Here is a 21,231-nt window from a genome sequence, read left to right as displayed (position 1 = left end):
ACTGTAAATGTTTTTGTGCACCTCCATCTAGTTTTACAAGCTTCAGTGTTAATAGTAAATAATAGTAATATATATAAAAATCTAATTTAGGGATGTTTTTGAGTATATTATTGTGTTGAAACGTGAATTAGATTGTAAAGTTCTTGTCAAAGTAATAGGAGGAACATTCTTTCAAAGGTCTATGGGAAAATAATGTATTAAAAATAAGACGATCTTGAAGAATTATTCTGAACAGAAGAATATCAAATAATAGGTATTTACTTACAAGAAGTTCATGCTATACCTATATTTGATTTTATTCATACAAAGAATACTGATAAGTTATCATTTGTTACTATATATTGATGAAGCCAAAACTATTTCCTTGCTTTTTTATAAGTAGAATATAATTTGAGTTTCTATATCAAGTTCTTTCTTTGACATAATATATACACGAGTCAAAAGCAATACCTCGAGAAAGTGAGGTGGACCGATATGATAGGTATTAAACAAATTGAATCATCATTTTTATTTCATTATTTTTTATTCCATCGCTACAACGATAGTATATATACTCCTGAAAAAAATGGCACATGTATGAGTAGATGTCATCTACTTTAACATTAAGCTATTTTCCAATTTCAAATGATTCTCCTAGTTGCATTTGGAACGAAGTGAAAATATTAAGAAATTGTTAAAAATTAAAAGAACATTAAATTTCTATTGAAAGATATATTCACTTTTTCACATTATTATAAAAGCATTACCAACCAGTTTGAATGGATGTTACAGTTTTATGAATACATAAGAACAAGTCACATGTATAATACCTCGTTAAATTTCTGGTTAATTATAATAAGCGCCTAGATAAAGTCGTTGGCTGTAAATCACGTTTTTTAAGCTGGTAAATATGAATGAGAACAAGATTGATGCACAAGATAAAGTTCCAAATAACAACCCAACGTTCTCAACAAGTTTCGAATTACCCCGAAAAAGGTACCTGTTCTAAGTAACTCAGAGAAAACTACATAGCTTGCTGGTATTTGTTAACAAAATAGGTAAAAATGCAGCTTTTGAAGCATTTTATTCAACAAATCTCTATTATACTACTATTATTATGTCGCTGATCATATCCATAGTAAAAGTTAGAATGAAACATAGATAAGATAAAAGAAATATATAGCAACTATCCTGGGTAGTGTGGGACAACAAGGTAATATCTTGCTTCAAGAGAGAAAATATTGTGAAAGAAAGAATTAATATTTATGTATATTTTTTGGATTTTCACTAAAATACTATACAAACCCTAAGGTATTCAATAAGGATTCTGTAACTTACTAACGGGGACTAAGAAATTATTTTATGAGAGAAACATACGCACAAATAAGATTGTATGATATTTGCTACTTTAGATATTAGATCTGGCAACACTGATGTAAATATGTCGAATCTGACATTGCATTCATGAAGTTTGACATTTTTAATAGTAAACATCTCAGAAAGTATTGTCGCACGAATGCTATTTGAATTGTTTACAGATATTGGAAACATTTATCTCGGCCAAAAAATTTTCTGACTTTCGACGTGGAATAAACAACAACGATCCGAACAAGTCGTTTCGACTTTTGGTCTCGAGTCACCGAGTTTAGCTGGTTTCCCGAATTCAATCGTGGTTGCATAGCTTGAATATCATATGAACATTTAGTGGTCAAGAAATTTGTCCTTTTTGCATATCGCATCATTTGATAATCGCTCAAAAAAAGCTCGGGATGATTTATGCAAAGAAATGCTGAAAAAATTTTATCGCGGTGCGACAGACGACGAATTATGAATCTGTGCACATGAACCCGAAACTGGACAACAATCGACTGTATGGGTCTTTCAAGACGAGCCAAATCCAATAAAGGATGTTCGCGCATGAAGCAAATGTTGTTTGGAACATGTGGAAATGTCGCCACCATTAGAGTAAGGTAGAACGGTCAATATTCTTAATGTTACACTAGCATTTGTTTGTTAGAAGTGTTCGAAAAAATCAGGGAAACCAATCACAGAAGACGAATTATTCTCCACCACGACAATGCGAGCACTCAGGCATCAGCTTAAACAAAAACGTTTTTAAACAGTCAAAAAATACGCCGTACAGTCTTTGTTTGGCACCAAACGATTTTTTATTATTCCCACAGATCAAAAATAAATTGAGAGGGCAACGTTTTTATAAACCTGAAGCGTTCGAGGTACTTCCCTCTAAATGGAAAAATTGGTTCAAACACACAAGTGTATTGATCTTAATTGAGAATATTTTGAAAAACAATAAAGCCATGTCCAATTATAAAAAATTTGTTTTTATGTGTATTTCTCAAAACTTTAGTAACAACCTTAGTGTCTATGAAATCACATAGTAATGTTGACAAAATTTTTCAAAACAATCTTTGTATTTTGGGATTTAGCGTCATATGATCTTATAATCAATATAAAATAGTTATATATGTTAACATAGATCACATTTTCAGAATTTTCCTTCTCTGATATAACATGTCGAATAGCGTTTTACCAAATATTCGGTTAAATTTTTTATATAGAAACATATACTCGTGACATATCCTAGAAAATTATCATCGATAAAGTGGTAATTGCAACATTCTAATACTATATTCTTTTGCTATTTCGTCTATACTGTACTTGCATGAGTTGGCGATTAGCCGATCTGAGAGCTCTTGCATTTTCTATTAAACGTTAGGTAGAGGTCAATACTAAAAATATGTTGACTGAAATATTTTCTTTTCTTATTATAAATGATATATAAACAGCAACTCTTACAGTTTGGAAATTTGAATCCAGTAGATAAATCTTTTATGAATGCCTGACGGTATCTTCAATCAGTTCATTTTGCCAAACTGTTGAAAGAAATGTCCTTAATTTGTTATCTAAATAAGAACATGTATGTCTGCTCATTTCATATTTCTCTATGAGTGCAAATTTTGTATCGTTTTTGTCTCAAATGAAGCCTAATTCTAGTAAAATTTTGTCTCTTTGAATCTTTGCTTTCCTGTTCATGTTTATTTTGATGGGTTTTCTCCTAGTTGGTGCTATTGTAATACTCTTATCCTTAGTTTGCAAAGTCAATAAATAGTTTCTTCTCCAAGTTATATTTGATCACTTCACTCCGAAAAACTACTATTGGAACAATCATGTTAAAGAGCCTTTTCATATGCAAGGTTAAATAGCACTTTCATTCAACAAAAATATGATCAGAAGTCTGTACCATCTTTATTACATTAATCCAATTGACCAATATTGTTTTTAACACCAACTATCCTGCTTATTAGAATATTAAGGATGTATAAACACAAATCTCAGCTAAAGTAATTCACAATTTGCACTTCTGCGATCAGAAATTTTAATCTTTCTACAGAAAATTTGGGAATAATTAAATTGGTTCCACTTCGACATGATAAATATCTCAACAAAATATTTGCTGGCTATTTTCTCCCATTTATCAAATTCAACTGTAGCGTCGTATTGCAAAACAATGTCATCGTAATCAAATTTCGAAAATAATGTTCAAACAATATGTCCTATAAAAAATCTTTGACATTAAATGAATAAAATATGATTTCAAACTATGCTATCTGGTGTAATTCAGGGAATAAAAGCTGAAGTTTTTGAAATTCTCAATAATTTCCACAGATAAATATTATTGAACAGAAACGATAATTGACTAAACATACTTTTAATTTAACTGACTATTGAATGTAATAAATTAGGTCCAGGCGTATTCCGTATTTCATGATTGTGTAGAAGAAAACATGGTTGTGATATAATGTAACAAAATAGGTGTATAAATTACGTAACTATAATCATAATAATGAGTTATTTTTGGCAGTGGATAACTTTATTATATTGACTGATGTAACAACTTCGCTGTTAGTATGATTTGCTATATATCTATCTTTTACAATAATCAATAAAAGTCGTTAACAACAAATCCACTTAATCTTAATTATATAACATTAACCGTGTTGTTACACCTTGTAGGAAGTACTCAAACTATTATAAAATTAATAACTATAGTGTTGACGATAGAAGAGCTAGGTACCAAATACCACTAAGTGAAATGTTATCGAATTACTTTGGTATTGTTTTTCTCATGATTTTATGTGTTTCTAGAGAAATAGTTTTTAGAATAATTTATTAAAATAGCATTTTTCAATGAATAATAATTTTCCTATATTTGTAGGTCTATATCACCATATTGTATGCTCTCCACTATACGTAGGAAGCCGTGGAGAAAGGAATGACATAAAAAGAACGAAGAGTCAAGAAAAGTGGGTAATATAATAACTGTGGGACAATGAGACTAAGGATAAATTTTAAATAGCCATCAAATATAGCAAGACCACGTTTAATAAAAAAGTAGAATTAGCTCAGAAGTACCTCAAAGTCAAAATGAAAAAGCATCCCCGAATAAAAAAGGAAATTGGGAATAGAATAACGAAAAGGTGATTGAATAAAAATGAATAAAAACATAGCTTGGAGAAACACATCCTAAAACTCATCAGACATCAATATTCTTCTTCCTGCTGTGTATAGGCATCATTGCCTGTTTTTCTTCACGTCATTGCCTGGCAATGAAAGACAACAATATTGAATGTTGTAAACAGACCATCGATAAAAAGCAAATTGAAAGGATGAATAGGGTGGACAAAACACAAATAATTGAATAAATAGTAGAAGAACTTAGCAACAATAATGCAAGAGAATACATTATGAGACCAGACAGTCCTCAAAATATAGAAGGAATACTGCTGTCATCTACAAAGAGGCAACAAGCAATCCTTTACTGATGACAAGGAACGACAGAACTATCGTTCGTAACACAGCTGAAATAGTATACTATTACATTCCATAATAGAGCATGTGTAATTGGATTATAGTTGAAAATGCAGTTTGCTGACAGTAGTTTGGAACAAGAAACGTTTGAAATCAATGCATTGGAGGATTATAGATTAGACAGAGTACTGTGAAGAAACTAAGAAATAGATCTTGTCCAAACTCTGTGTGAGTATAGAGATCAGCTCAGTGATAAGAAGATAATCGACGACACTCCTAAGCCGGCTTTTCAAATTCAATGTATCCATATCTTTATTTTGGATTCTGAAAGGACAAAAAATATTGATAAAATATCGCGGCCATTGAAGAAATTTTATTACCTTTAACGAAAAAGTACTCATATCACGATATTGAATTTACATCTTAGACTTCTTATGATTTAATGACATTTCAGATAACGTAATATGTGATGCGGAGAATGACATTAGATTACAGATCTTACGACTTTCTCAAAATTTCTTTATATCCTGTAAAGCACTGGCTGCGATGAGGGGAGGTCAGGGGAGTATTCGCCACCAATTTCCACGGAAATTATAATTGAGGCTTCACCTAAATCACATGCAGTCTTGTAAATAAGGATTTGTCTTTGAAAGCACTAAGGGAAACAAGGCTTAGCAGCAGATATGAAAGCTTGTGAACAGTTCAACAATATTTTATAGATTTACTGCACTCTCAGGAAAATATTGAAGCAATTGAATCAAAACTGGTGGATATGCTCGCAGATTTATCACATGTATTACCAAGTTTGAGTTTATTCTTGTATTGAATGTTTGAAGAATTTATTACTGAAGCACTTGATTTTAGAAGGGCTTGAGGTACCAACAGATCAATACAATACAAGGGAAACCTAAACTTACTGCTAACATCAAAAAAAAACGAGAGAAAGCACAGTTAATTACCAAGTAACTTGTATCAGGGACAACGATGGAAGGCTTTTAATAGATCCACAAGAATGGGCTCAATACTTTTAAGGATTATTAATGGACAAGAAGAAGCATCGGAACAGGAATAAGATATAGGAAAGTTCCGCATCTTATCCTATACCTCCTCCACGGTACTTTCCTTTTCCTCGCAAGTAGGATTTTGGTCGAGGTAGGTTTCATTCGCTAGGTATAGATAACTCAAGCCTCTGGGTCTGATATCAGCTTCTACGAGTTAAACTTGCTGTTTCTCGAGTGGTCTTTCCTTGTCTCTTGAATCTTTGCCTCTACGTCATTTTTACCTTGAAGTGGTCCGAATTAGCATCAACGCCTTTGTAAGTCCTCACGTTCAGGACGTCCGTCCATGTCTGGTATCAACAATGACGTTGTCAATCTGGTTTTGGGCGGCTCCATCGGGTGACTTTCAAGTAGCTCTGTGGATGCTGTTCCTTGGGGAGTATGTGCTTGCTAAGGTCATTTTCGTGCGCTATCATACATTTGTTCCAAAGTGTCATGAAAACTGTATAGTCTCGACGGTGTTCTCCGTTGGTGTTTGCAGACAGATTAGTGTAATATTAAATAATCTGTCTTTGAGCCTAAGGGTGCACATTCGCTCGTTGATGGTTTTGAAAGTACTTAATCTGTGTAGCAAATGTACTTAATCCGAAATCTGTTCCTAAATTATTCTGGGCATGCCCGTTATACAGCATGGTATAATGTCTAGCCTTGATGGTGTCTGAGACTTTCCAGCGTACTTCCTGAATAGCAACCACATCAAATTTGTACTTAAGGAGTTAGTTGTTAAGGTTCGCTTAAGCTCCAGCTTTTGATCCGTCCATTTCCGTTTATTCTGCCGTATTCCGAGGCTTTTGTTACCTGGTTTCGTAACAGTTGGCTTTTTACGAGAGGGGGTCGTTAACCCCAAGCCCAACCTGTAGCCTAAGGAGGGTTAACAACAAAATTCACACTTTATAATCTATTATACAATTACACTTTCCTTACTCACTGTTTTTTTTTTCATTTATACATCTTTTCAACTGTAATAACTTCTTGTTCTCCTAGATAGTTATTCCTATTTTACTCCCAACACTTTAGACCTACCGAGCTGAATCAAAGCAACAGATTTTTGCAAAAATTGATATTAATTTCTATTCAACAAGAAAACCTTAGTATCTATTACGAAAATTGAACTAATCTGATAAATAGATAAATTGAGGTTAACGTGAAAAAACACACTCTATATAAAATGAAGTACGTCTAATTTTCTACAAGTGCGTGTTAGATTCACTCCAGATTTACATATGATATGAAGAGAATCAATCATAAAAATTATAAAAAATTTATTATTACTCCAGAAATAATAATTTTTCAAAGGATTTACCATATTTTCCCAGTAAGTTTAATAAAAAAGATATAATCTAAAAAAACATTCATTGAATAATAAGTTTCCATAGTATAAGGAAGCAAAATAGATGCTTATCGCTTTGACAAGGAACAAACCACCGTAAAAATTTTTTAAAGAATCACTGCTACTGACATATCCTCCGGACACTGTTCTTCTCTTCTATGTCAACTGTCATGTAGCATGTCACGTCGAGTACCGTTCAGGCCAAATTCCAAACCAGTTCCATAAATTAACTATTTTTGCATAATATACGCTCACGTCAGAAATAGAAAAGGAGGCTTATAGACATGAATAGACTTCCAAATCTGTTATCTTGTATCTGGTTTTGCGATCATTCATTATATAATTCCATTCATGACTTGCATTATGTATTTTTAATATAGAGATTTTGTGATAGTTATGAGAAAAATAAGTAAACATCTATATTTGAAATATATCATTTAAATGGCTGCATTTTATTATTCACAGTAATTAGTATTTACGGACAAAGTGACAATCTCGAAAATTTGAAAATATCTAAATTGAAATATTCATAATAACTTATAGTTAGGTTAGTGGACCTGACCAAAATTAATTTCTATCTCATGCACTCTATTCGACAGATTTAGCCCCCTCGGATTATTTTCTGCTCCAAACTTGAAAAAATGGCTCGAACTTATTAAATATCACTGGGAAAATTGTACTGAGCTAAAATAAGATTACTTTGAAATATAAATAAATTACCTAACCTATCTAAATGTTTGTGTTTTCTTCGTTGGGCTTTCTTTGCAGTCTAAGTAGATTGAGATTACTATGGCATCTTTAAAGTACCGCCCTTCTACGTCCCTTCAAGCGAATACCTTTTATTATTTAGCGGTGTTCTCTGCAGAGGTCCACCCTGGTAAAGCCATGCATCCCGGAATTATCAATTTATTATGGTCACTAATGTCTTTTGGATTCTGCCCATCAGAATGATTAAACATTCAACTGCATTTAATATGTTGTGTTCATGGCTTCAAATTGTATGTTTACGTGCAAAACTGGAAGATCCAGTAGAATTTCAAGGGTCCTACTATGCTCGGATCCTGGGACACTTGGTACATGATTGCTGAACTCTATCTAGTTGCATTTCATTTTTTAATTTATGCCCACAGTGCCACCTCACGATAGCTCAGTGTGTGAGAACATTTTTGACCCTTGCATGGCCAGAGTGCGCAGGTAGCTTTCTTGATATTGTTATCTTCGTGTTTGTACCAGACCAGATTTGGATCAAGTGACCTTTAGATATTTAACCCTTCTAAAGTATACAAGTCATGTCTCCCAATGTTATAATTGGATGCGTGTAATGCTGTGCGTTTTTTCTGGTTAATATTCATCCTATAAAACTGACAACACCTGTCTACATGCCCCATTCACGTGTTCATTCACATGGGAGCTCGTAATCATTGACCTCTATTTCCAATTCTGTCTCGCGGACCGATCTTTCCACTTCTTAAAACATTATCCATATATCTCACCATAGTATTAAGTCTTTCAACTAACATATTTTGTTTTAAATATCTATATCACCCTCATTGCAAAAGTGAAAAAATTAGTGATTTGAGATTTAGGTAGTCGCTTCTTCCGGGTTTCGTAATAAATACAACATTCACCTCTTTCCATTGGAAACAGGAACGTAGCTCCAGCAAGGCAGGATATAAATATCGTTATTAAGCTAGGAGCAAGTCTTTCCAATGCTTGTTGAAGTAGGCACGAGAAAGACTAACCCCTTAAGTAACCGATTTAACGAACATTTTCTTTCATAACCTGATATTTGAAATCTAATGTAGGTTCAAGTGCATTTTAACATTTAGTCATAACCACTGTCAATGTTAAAATATTTTATTATACTCAACATATTCACCTCTTAATTGAATACATTTATAACAGCGAACCTGCAACATCTCTAGACTTTTAAAAAATGTTTCTTCTTGCTCTGCAAACCATAACTCCACAGCTTTTATTACCTCCTCGTTGGAAGAAAATTTACGACCTTTTAAATTTTTTTTCAGTTTAGGAAAGAGATGATAATCGGACGGAGCCAAATCTGGTGAATAAGGGGGTGTTCTAGTAATTCAAAGCCAAAATCACGATCAATGTCGAATAGTAATCTCCAGTTATTGTGCTACCCTTATCCAAAAATCAATTATGATTACTCCATGGCAATCCCATAAAACTGTATGATGAACGCATTCGTATGAAATATTTAGTGCTTCAGATATCCGTTTTAGCCCAATTCGACGGTCTGATAAAATCATGTCATGATCTGTATCGATATTTTCGGGGAATGACACAGAAACTGGCCTTCCCGATCGGTCATCATCTTCAATGGAAAATTTACCTGTTTTGAAGCTTGCTGTCCAACTTTTTAACAGTCGCATAAGAAGGACATTGATCACTAAGGGTATTAAGCATATCTTCGTAAATCTGCTTACCTCTTAACCCTTTTAAATACAGGTACTTGATGATGGCTCGATACTCCAATTTTCACAATTTCGGTGGACATCTTTTTTCTTTTAATTTGGTCTACTTTTTTGACGTCAAACTTTACACTGACACTTCTAATAAGTTATTGTTCGTTGCTATGGGAACGCAATATTTTGCTTATGTAGGGAACTGGTCTAGGCTAACTAGATATCAATACATCCTCGTATTTGAATTTTGTTTTCTACAGATAATAATCACGATGATAACATCAACAATAAGAAATTAAATAGGTAGGAAATACGGTGAGGAAAATATGCTTTATTGTCAAGAAAATTACAATTTTGTAGACGAAGCTGACAAAAGAAAGATTGACCATGAATGAAATGAAAGAATACAAGAATATGCAGATAATTTTATATCACGATTATTTTCGTAAAGAGAAGATTATCAAATATATCAATCCTGCATTTCCAGTACATTTGTCGATTTATTTCGATAATAATAAACATTTTCCGCAGTAGAGGATGAAAAGTCTTGATAAATTTTGTTTTTTTCTGGGGATTATGTGACTACAACGTCTGCTGAATTCACATTCTACGAAAAGGTATCAGCAAAATATTCCCCGTGAGCGTTTGAAGCGAAAGCAACCTTTCTAAGTAAAGCGAGGCCACACGGATATGGTCGTAAAAAATGGTGCTTTTAGAATTTCAGATGTCCTTTTAATGTAACGAGCCTTGGCGGGGTATCGTTGATATATCGTCTTAACCCGTGGAAACGTATAGTATATTAGATAGAAATATATAATAATTCTCAGATTAGCAGTATCAATTTATGCGAAATAACCGAAAATGAAGACAGAAATTAAGTGGAAAAGCAATGAGAATAGCAATGACGGTAATGGGTTTAGTAGACGAGGCTCACCAATATATAAATAAGCATAAGACGGCATCAGACAATGAACTAGGAACGGACAGTCAAAATTTTTTTCGGGTTATCACGTACAAAATTTTGTCGCATGTCTTTAGAAAAACCCTGTATGTCTTGTTTGTCATAACTCTAACTACAATCAAACGACGTTGAGCTACCGGTTTTGGCTTTCAACGTTTTGCTATTACCAACATTTTCATTCTAACGGTAAAATCAAATCGAATTGTAGGATTTAACAAGTTTAACCACCTCATCCTATATTGAGAAATGAAAAAGAACGATATTGAATTTAAATTGAAATTTATTTCGACTTCATTTTCAATATGCTAATTTTGATTGACATATATGAGTGAGATTAAGGAACATAATAAAATATATATTTTAGTATGTTACTAGTATCTAGGATTCATTAATTTTAATGTTTTAGTAGGTAAAAGAGCATTTTAGAAAATAAAAAAATGACGCTAGCGGTATTAAAATGTAATGTTATTCCCTACTTTTTTTATGAATGTCAGTGTGGTACGAAAAATTTCAATGCAATTGATGTCTGAACATTTATCAAAAGTGAATTTCTATTGGAGTATGGGAATTATTTCCCTCATTAGAATGTTCCATCTGTAACATCGAATATTTCAATTAAATAAAAGATTTTTTAGTGTGCGCCAACAATCATCGAAATTTAGTATCCGTATTTAAAAGATTTATAAAAACACGTTCCCTTAATTTTTTTACATAATCGGTTCTTCCGTCCGCAGCGTTTTAAACAAAACTTATGTATATATTTATATTTTGAGCGAACGTAAATATTCAATTTTAGCCATCTTTGGTAGAGCGGTGCACCGTTGTAATCATAAAAGCATTGACGTCACATGAAATTTGACAATGATCTTTCACTGTTCTACTTTAGTGTTGCCGAGTTTAATATCTTTTTGCATGCTAACATCAATAGTATACATTATGAGAGTTGAAATTGCCTTCGACCCATCTGGAGTGAGTGAACATTTAGAAAAATCTAGTCCAATATGTAAATTTTTTGAGATCTGCTTTTGAATTGGTATACTGTTATTTATTCTTATTCACTTTCCTCATTTAAAACTCTTTCATGATTTCAAACACTGAAATATTTTTATTTTTCGATTAGTATGCTTGATAGAAGAAATATATTTTCTGCAACTCCGCAAATAGTTCGCAGTATTTTATAATACTCGGATGCAGAGTTTAGGTTTACAATAGTTTTTTCATTGTTATTATAAGAATCTAGAATTACGTTAACAGTTCGTTACATAGATTTTTGCTTGAAAATCTAAAAGATATATCTTGTTGCAAATGTAGCTATTTTCAATAATATTCTCCCATTATATTATTATGCACCTATACTGGATGTTCTAAATTGTTTTAATAAAATTATGAATTATTCGGTTGTCCAACAGAATATTGAATTGTTATTCTATTTTGTTCACTTTTTTTTGAAAGTTACATTGACTCTTACTTCATACTCATAGCCGTAGTTTGCAGTAGTAGCGTTTATAGCTAATTCAATACAATCATGCCTTTTTTATTTGTTTTAGATAAAATGAACATATGGGGGGGGGGTGCTTCTCTGCGTGGAGTAAACAGATTGAGACCCAGTCATCGGATCACTTACTATTTAGTGATCGAATAACTACTCCAACTCCCTTCCTATTTTGAGTAGAAGCTGAAACGCCGAGATATTCCGAATATTTAATGTGGTTCAATCCGTGCAGTTAATTATTACTAAATGGAAAAAAAAACCTTACAAAGTCCTACAATAATTTGGAGAAATAAGCATATGATTGTGGTGATTAGCTGTACCAGTACCAGTGTTCTTGGCTTGAAACCAATTATTGAAAAAGTGTCATAATCCATTATACTGCAGTTTTGATAAATTTTTAGCTCTTTGTACACGTAACATTGAATAAGAAGAAGAATGTTAAATAACTGAGCTACTTCATCATAAGTTCTCTCACGATCACCGTGAACTTGTATATTAAAAATCGTTATTATTTTTTATTCGGTAAACATAGTTCATGAACATTTTAATCAACATAACATCTTCTACTACTGAGGAGGAGAAATAAGTCATGACATACAAATACAATAAATTACGAAGACTTCTCGTTTATCTTTGTAATTTGATACATCATAAAATATTATTAATATGTACTGTTAGAAAATATGTTGATAAAATATTTTGGAGTAACATAAACAACTTTAAAAAACTTACACAATAATTATTCATTCACTGAAGCTTAACTAACTTATATATAAACTTTTCTGCACCACTTTCTAATTGGATTTGTGTTTCTCCATGAACGTTGACAGTTTAACTTGGGGCGTTCCGTAGTCGAATCCTGGTTAGTAGAAGCTTTTTCTTGCAGCTTATTAGACTGTGTCTTAGGCTCTAGTGGCTTCAGTGCTTACCAGAGTATATTTCTTCCCTGTCGTTGCGACATATGAGAGAAGCTCTAGTATTAGAAGGTTTTTGGAACGATCTTGGGTTGGTGCTACTCCCTCTTAGTCGACTCGTTTTAGTTTTCACGCTTCTGTTATTCTTCATTTGTGGGAGTCCATACAATTCTGTAAATATCCAAGCTTTCCACCATTCCAGCATCGATTCTTCATTGGTTTCTTCTCAACCATACCTTTTATAATGTTGAAATCTGGCCAAGTTTGCTTTCCTCAACTTCTTCATGTATAATTGTGACCTTGTTATTTGAAGCCTACCTCATATTCTAGAGTAGCACTCAGGGCATCTACTAAAGATTTCGGATGGGTTAATCGAAGCTTCCTCTGTATATCAGGATCACGAAGGCCATCAGTGAATGCCTGGATGCCTACACATTTCATCATGTTCTCTGATGCTGATGGATAAGTGAATCGGACAAATCGAGTAATATCTATCTCGTACTCTTGAAGAGTTTCGTCGAGCTCCTGCTATCGTTTTTTTAGCTGCGAATGGTACAGGTGTTCTAAATGTTCGTGACCATAGAATATATCCAATCTCTTTTGCAGTTGTTCGAAGTCTTCAGTTTCTAGGAGAGGGATCTTTTGGAGTACATCTAATGCGTCTCCTCGTAGTGCAATGTTCAAATTCACTGCTTTTTCTTTATCGGAACAATTATTCACTCCAGCTGCTTTTAACTGTTTAACGTAATTAATCCAAGACGTCTTCCCGTCAAACGTAGGTGATTTGGCTCGGGTAAAACTGCCATTGTCTTCGGCCTTGAATAATGTGTGGATTGAAGAATTTCATTTATTGTATATTCTTTTCTTCTATTAGAATATCTTCTTAGATTAAAGGGATGAAATTCTATTTCCGACGTCAGCTGCTATGTCAGTTTCTAGCAATAGTCGTCCATTTTGGCAGAAATATCTTTCTCCATAATTGACATCTTCTCGTCAATATTAGTCGAAGTATCTTTTTTCAAATTCGATATACCGTCCTTCATGGTAAAAATCTTCTCGTCCATTTTATTAGAAATATTTTTCTTTTCAGAAATTGACGAGATTAATATTTGAATATTTAAGTTTCTGGATCAAATCCGTCAATTACCAGTGGCACTTTGAGTCTTTCTACTAATTCACTCTTCTTACCTCACGTTTCCGGTACGCGATTCTCCAATTCGGCTTAAAGTTTCGTTCCTTTAAGGTCACAATAACAATATCTTAGCCATGGTTATGTCTCTATTTATTTATAAAACCCCACACCTGACACCCATGTAATGTAATGCAATGTTTCTTATTTATTTACTACTATACTATTTGGTGAATTTATAAACAAAGTCTTTTACTCACTTAATTTATTTAATCATTAATAATAAACGTATCCAATTTATACATTATTTAATTATTCACTAATATTCAACTAATTTATATAATTTATTCAAATTCACCGGTTTGTTTTCCATTTCGTTTCGTTCACTATGACTTTTTATTATAAGCTAAATCTCGCCATGAAACGAGCTGGAATAAATTTCAGAATATTAGAAAGGAAACAAAAAAATGAAGACCTCCTAGAAATTAGTCCTAAAAAAATAACATAAATAACTCGCCGCTGTTTATAAAAAATATATATACATTAAAGGCAAACATCAAACAATTCGGTGTAAACGCCAAATTTTTGAGTTCCATTATAACCGGACAAAACCGGCTTCACGGCCCATGCGTAGATTACACTAGTGTTTCAATTCGAAATGTACATACAATATATTTCTATAAATAAGTCTACATTTACTCATTATTTATGATTGTTCAATTTTAAGTTTACTACAATATAGTTGACAAATGTATGTCGCTTGGATATTTTATAATTTATCATCATTTATATACATATATTTTGTATTGTTTGTAATTAACTGTAACTGAGGTTTCTTACAATTTTACATCACTCAACCTTACTCGACATTTATTTTTAGTTGTCAAATATAATATAAAACTTTACTTATCTGAGTTCAATTTTAATTTAATTTTTGATGAAATCGTACATTCAACAAACCTATATAGGTGAAGATACTGTTACTTGAATTTAATTTTACTATGTTTATTATTGTATAAAATAATATGTGCTGTTGGATATATGTTTCTGTATATCAACATATAAATTTACCTAGTGTTGCGTGCAACGATTTTTCAATGGAAGAAATTCTTACGTAATAGAATCATTAAATTTTTTTGAAAAGATTGTGGGGTGATTATCAAATGTAGGTAGTAGCTACCTGTCACTTTCCAAGAAATATTCATATATCTTTGTTGATATTTCTACGACATGATCTCGACATTTTCAAACTAAACTAGATCACATTCACTCTAACCAATCTAATTGACATATTGACCTTTGTCTCTAATTCTATCATACTACCATTATATTTGTTAGAACATTCATCTAATAATAGGTCTATAGATCGTAATCCAGATATTTGAAATAGTAAATTCAAATAATTCTTTCGATCAACACAATTGTATGTTCCTACAATTCTTACTTCTAGACTGACGCTGGGCTATACTCTATTCTAGGATGAAAATTTTGTAAATTTATAAACCGAGATTCATCGCGGAAGAACAATCTATGAATTTTTGCACCCATCCCTTTTAGCTCCATAAAATCATATAAAATGTGCGAAAAGAGTTCATTTTATATTTTTCTTCACTATATCTATGACAGAGCTTCAGCGCACTGATTTTTGCATAATTTTGTGTAGTGTTCTCTATAAATAGTAGCATACCATTGCGTCGTCTTTTATTATGTTATTTTTGGTAATTGGTATTGAATAAATAATATGATTTTGTTTTACACAGTGTGGTGGGAGCTTGATCATTGAATCAATATTTAATCTCAAATATAAACTTGTTAATTCGTTATACGCTTCTATCCAATATGATATTCAATTGATTGAAACTAGTAGTACTCCTAGTGTAAATAATTATTCTACTACAAGCTAGTAGTACCTTTCTTGACCCCATATTTGATTGAAGTTTGCTTGAATTCTCTTTTTTATAGTCTCTCTAAAATATAAACCTATTCAAAAGTTATTTCTAAATAACTAACCTAACCTGATATTGGACGGATTTGGATTTCAAAACCAGAAGAATATAAACAAAATTCAACAAGTTCAGTATTTATGCCGAATATTATTCAGAAAATATGAATTCAATATTTCATACCAAATTTGTAATACAACAATACTCGATTAATTAATGTCAGTGATTTTTAATGTTTTAATGTTCAATGTACATATTATTACCTTGTACTTTGACTATATTTTCAGTCCTCAATGATGTATTCATAGTTTTTTTGTAGAGGTTTAAGTAGAAAATAACATTACGTATTTTCAGGGCTAGGTGCTCTGCCTGGTATGTTGGACTCGGGACATTTCCCATACCAAATAAAAACCAATCTCTCTCTGGCCACTTTTGTTCCTGCGGGACCGATGCTATGGTTAATTCGTGTAGGAGGCTCTAACTATACAGGTTCTCCGTCAGCTGCTTTCCCCATCTCGATTCTGCTCCTTCCGCCTTTTCAGAGTGAAGTTCTCTCAAAATCTCAGCGGCGAATATCCTCGTTGCTGTCTAAGCAGTCTCTGTTTATAGCATAGCCTCCAACATATTTTTAGGCGTCACTACTACTCCTATTTGAGCTTTCCAGGTGTAACGAAGCATGATGGAACCAGGCTTGACAAATACGTGCTCCGCACTTCCGTTGCTTTCCTGTCAGGTTGGGCACTCCGGAGAATCATGCTGAACCTGTGGAAGAATTCTTTGAAGCATCCTTGTCCAAAGAGGAAACCGCAGAATAAGTTATTGGATCTATCTTACCTTAGACGAATCACCCTATAAAATTGGCCAGCGAACTATGCTGTTTCTCCGCTAAAGTCTTCTCAACTATTCTTCTCAGTGCGGTAGAATTTTTTGCCAGTGAAGGTATCAAGTTTCCTCCGCCACCGCTCGAGGTAGCAATTCATTAATTACATATATTACGTGTGGTATGCGCTGTCAACTTCAGAGTTCTTAACCGATATATTGAAGCGACCCTCCAACCTGGTTCATGCCTCTGTAATGCATCGGCCTCCGTATGTGCTTACACATGTGACCACCGGTGACAGCAGAGCTCTTCTTCTATGTTTTTAACCTCCTCGGTTAAAAACGAGTTCGGCATCAGCCGAGATAAGATGTTCATCACCTTTTCGCTCACGAGCTCTGCTAATTTTTTGAAATACAGTCTGGCATCAACGTCACTACTGGGTATTGGATGAATGGTTGGAATATGATCGCCTATTCTTCAACTTTCAGCTCTATCGTCTTCATTGACTGAGTTCATCCACCAGAGATCTTTTCCAGTACCGTTAAAGCTGATCTCCTCTAAGTGGTTTGCCACAATTACTACGAATGTTATGAGGTGCGCTCCCTCCGATAGTATTAGTTTTAGTAGTCCCTCATGTATGATGTGTCTCAAGAGAACCAGTGGCCTTGGTGCTTTCCATAATGCTGGCTGCTCTTTGTTGTTCCTCTGTAATTCGGTTGACTCATCTCGGTTGACCAGTAGGTATTCGTCATATTCCACTATCATCTTCTGCCCATACACAAGTGACCAACATTACAGTACAGTTTTCATGACGATAAATTTCGCGGAAGGATATTGCAACATCTCAATAGGTCACAATCCTACAGAAGAAGGCAAAATACTCAGTAAATATCAATCATATTTGAAGTATTGATAGAAAATTGACGTTTCGATTTAACTTCAGTCAAAATATATTTTATATACTTTGATAAGAGTGAAGTTAACTTTTCCTCCACCCTTGACCAACATCGTGTCCATTAGAGAAACTATCGAAATAAAGAAACGTCCAAACTGTTAACATAAGCCAATAATATACTTCCCACGCGCGTCAAAACCTCAAAATCTGTCAATAGGTCCCCTATAATTACAAGGTCCAGGCGATTAGCTCCCAGTTAGCTCGACTCCAGCAGTTAGTGTGTTCGTGTCAACAGTGTTCTTGATGGTAAACAACTTATTTTATCTTTTATATTTTTGTTGAAGCTTTTCATTTTCTTGGTGAAATTACAAGGAGTAAACAGATTGAGGCCTTGAAATCAACCAGAGGTGAAAAAAGAGGTGATTCGTTGTGTGGAGTAGGCAGATTGAGATCACGGAATCGGATCAGTTCTTATCAATGAACGAATTACCACCCTGTCCCCACTCTTCTCTCCTTCGTATATATATATATATATATATATATATATATATATATAATATATAAATTTCTTTTATTTCTTAGACCTTTCATAGATGTTTCTTTTTCTATGTTCTTGATTTTAGGTTTCTTCTGTTTTAAAATTATTTTTTTAAATAATTTTCTAAAAAGAAAGATAAAAATTGATGTTTCGACTTATTTCACTCTTTTCCAGTGTCAATATGATATTTTGAAATAGACTGAAATAAGTCGAAACGCCAATTTTTATCTGAATTATTTCCCAGACGATGAATACATAAGTATTCGAAAGGTCGGGAAATATATTGAAGTTAGTCCACTTTGGTGTTTCTTTGCCACGTTCCCAATAAAAAGAGCACAAATTATTTGTAATTAAATTTAGAAAATAGAACTTAAAATTTCAGTTTAATTATTTTTTTTAGCTTTTTAGTTTGTATTTATGTGAACCATTTCTAAAAATTGTTTTAAAATTTTTTCAATCTCTATAATTGAATTCACGTTCTTTTGGTATTTTGTGGCTCGTTAATGAGAAAACAAAAGAAGTGAAATTATATATTAAGTACCTTGTAATGAATGTGACGTTGTCTACATGGGGCAGACATCTCAGTATTTACAAAATAGATTAATAGTTCATCAATATGAGAAAATAATTAAAAACTGCATCAAAAATGGTGTGGTGAACGTTGTCTATTTGCAAGCTACATAAGGCGCAAGTATTTTCATACAAATTTCTTATTATATTCTTAATTCAATATTAATTCATTCATTATTAGTGTGTCTACTTTCAACCAGGCAATGCCAACTATATCAGCATTGAAAATTCAATTAATAATGCAGTTTCTAACAAAAACTATAAACATATTAAATGCTATTTATTGACGTGATCAACATTGAGTAAGTGAATCAATCCACGGTGTTATGCGCGCCAATGTAAGCGGCCATGCCGTCGAATTCTCATTTCTTCTGTCTTTAATGAACTTTTCCGCCACATGTTCATGCGTGACGTGAAAGATGGGATGATTTAAGTCGTGTGCTGGCTACTACATCTTTAATTCATTTTTAATGAACTTTCGTTTTTTATTTCCATTAAATTGTTTGTGAACCTTTAAAAATGCAGTAAATAGCAAAATATTTTATTTCCGTTAGAAAAATTGTTATTTAATATGATTTGCTAAAACCTTTTACAAGGAACTTCCATTTATTGTATGACTGTAATATAAACATCATCTATAATTCTTAACCATTTAAAATTATTTTATTTGAACAAGAAAAATGATTATAAAATAGTACAACTCACTCGTAGAGAGAAACACAGAAGAATGTATTTCTTCTATTTTCATTGAGTTGTGGATGACTGTTTGCGATATAATTACATATATAATGAATAAAAAACAAAATTTTTTGAGTTCAAATGCTGTTTCAACAAAAAATTCTAATCCTAAATAACTAAGGAGATAGATTTTCTAAAATAGTAGTGACATGCTTTAACCTTGATTTTATGTTTCACCTTAATACTTATAAGTAAGATCACAACTCTGCCCTACACTGTTGTTCAAAGCTGAAGTCATATACTATTCTTTGACGTAAACCTTTCAGTTCGGATTGTATTGAAAATGGGTTTCGAATTATCACAGGAAAAGAAATCTGAAGGGTTAGTATCGAGAAGCTTACTCATGCATAGGTCCTCTTCTTCAAATCCTCGAATCCATCGAACAAAATGTGATTTTCCATAAATTAACAGATCAATACAGCAAAGGGTGTATGATCTTCTTGAAAAAAGGTCGTTGTCCTCTTTAAGAATATGGTTTAGGAGTAAGGATCGATGTCAATCATTTTCGAACAAATGTAAGTAATTGTCATCATCTAGGTTAACAGGAATAAAAAACCATCCTACAATGTGGTTTCTTAAAATAGTAGCCCATACATTAAATTTTTAACACATACCGATGAACAATGTTTTCATTTGAATGATTATTATTAACTATGTCTCCTACCACATTCAGTTTTTTGAAATGAAATCCTATAATTCATTTTTCGACAACCAAATAAACAAATATTTTTCGGTAACTACAACCCGGGTTCAGCTGATTGCGGATCCTAACCCAAAACGAGATTTATATCAGAGTTTCCGAGCGTCGCATTTAATATTTGAAATTTCCAAATTTAAAATACTTTTTTATAAGTTAATTCGTCCTTCATATTGTTATTAAACAGTTATCAACGATTGATTTCCTTACACAGATTTCCCACTAAAGTTGCTATTTTTTGCTGAAAGAGCCATTTAAGGTGAATAAACATTTATACAAGTTTCTACAATCTGCTTTAAAAGAGTTTCAAGAGGAAGAGGAAAAATACTCTATGGACCAGGCATCGCCGATTGAGGGTAAGTTGAGATTTTCATAGTTATAAATGGACCTGATACTTTAAACGCGTTTTTCTCAAAAATGTGTTTTTAAAACTTTCCTCCATCGTATCTCAAAAATGGCTTGGCCCAATGACTTGAAATTCATATGGCACACTCAAGACATGTAATTATGTTTTTAATTGTAATTATTTTTGGTTTCAGATAAGCCAATCATCCGGAATCGTGGAGGAAGTGCGAGCTAATTTTTTCGAGGCGAAGGTGCTCAGAACGCTGTAACTCAAGTTCTACACATTATTTTTAGCTTAAAATTTATATTTATACTATCGAAATGTATGTAAATAAATTGTAATAAACTTAAAGCTGTATCTATTTACTGGTCGTAGAAAAAAAAATCCTAAAATATAAGACTATGACTCGATTAACTCGATCGGTCTCCGAACAACAATGATCGTGATCTGAACATTCAGATCATTACCGGGTTAACCCGATCATAGTTTCCAATCCGGGTAAATCTGTGTCAAAATATGAACGTAGGTACTTTAATATGATAATAATTAATTGAACTGCTAT

At 32.8% G+C, this 21,231-nt stretch overlaps 1 protein-coding gene across 1 annotated transcript in view; it reads right to left on the bottom strand.

Annotated features, from left to right (window-relative positions):
- Positions 1-13,521: 13,521 nt before the first annotated feature.
- The window catches only part of LOC130446872 (uncharacterized), a 79,266-nt gene continuing 71,556 nt past the window's right edge, over positions 13,522-21,231 (bottom strand). The window contains exon 3 of the mRNA XM_056783379.1: positions 13,522-13,809. Coding sequence (XP_056639357.1) covers positions 13,522-13,809 — 288 coding nt within the window. The remainder of the gene's footprint in view (positions 13,810-21,231) is intronic.

Source organism: Diorhabda sublineata, chromosome 7, assembly GCF_026230105.1.
Source record: "Diorhabda sublineata isolate icDioSubl1.1 chromosome 7, icDioSubl1.1, whole genome shotgun sequence".
Classification (NCBI taxonomy): Eukaryota; Metazoa; Arthropoda; class Insecta; order Coleoptera; family Chrysomelidae; genus Diorhabda; species Diorhabda sublineata.
This window is presented reverse-complemented; position numbering and strand designations above follow the sequence as displayed.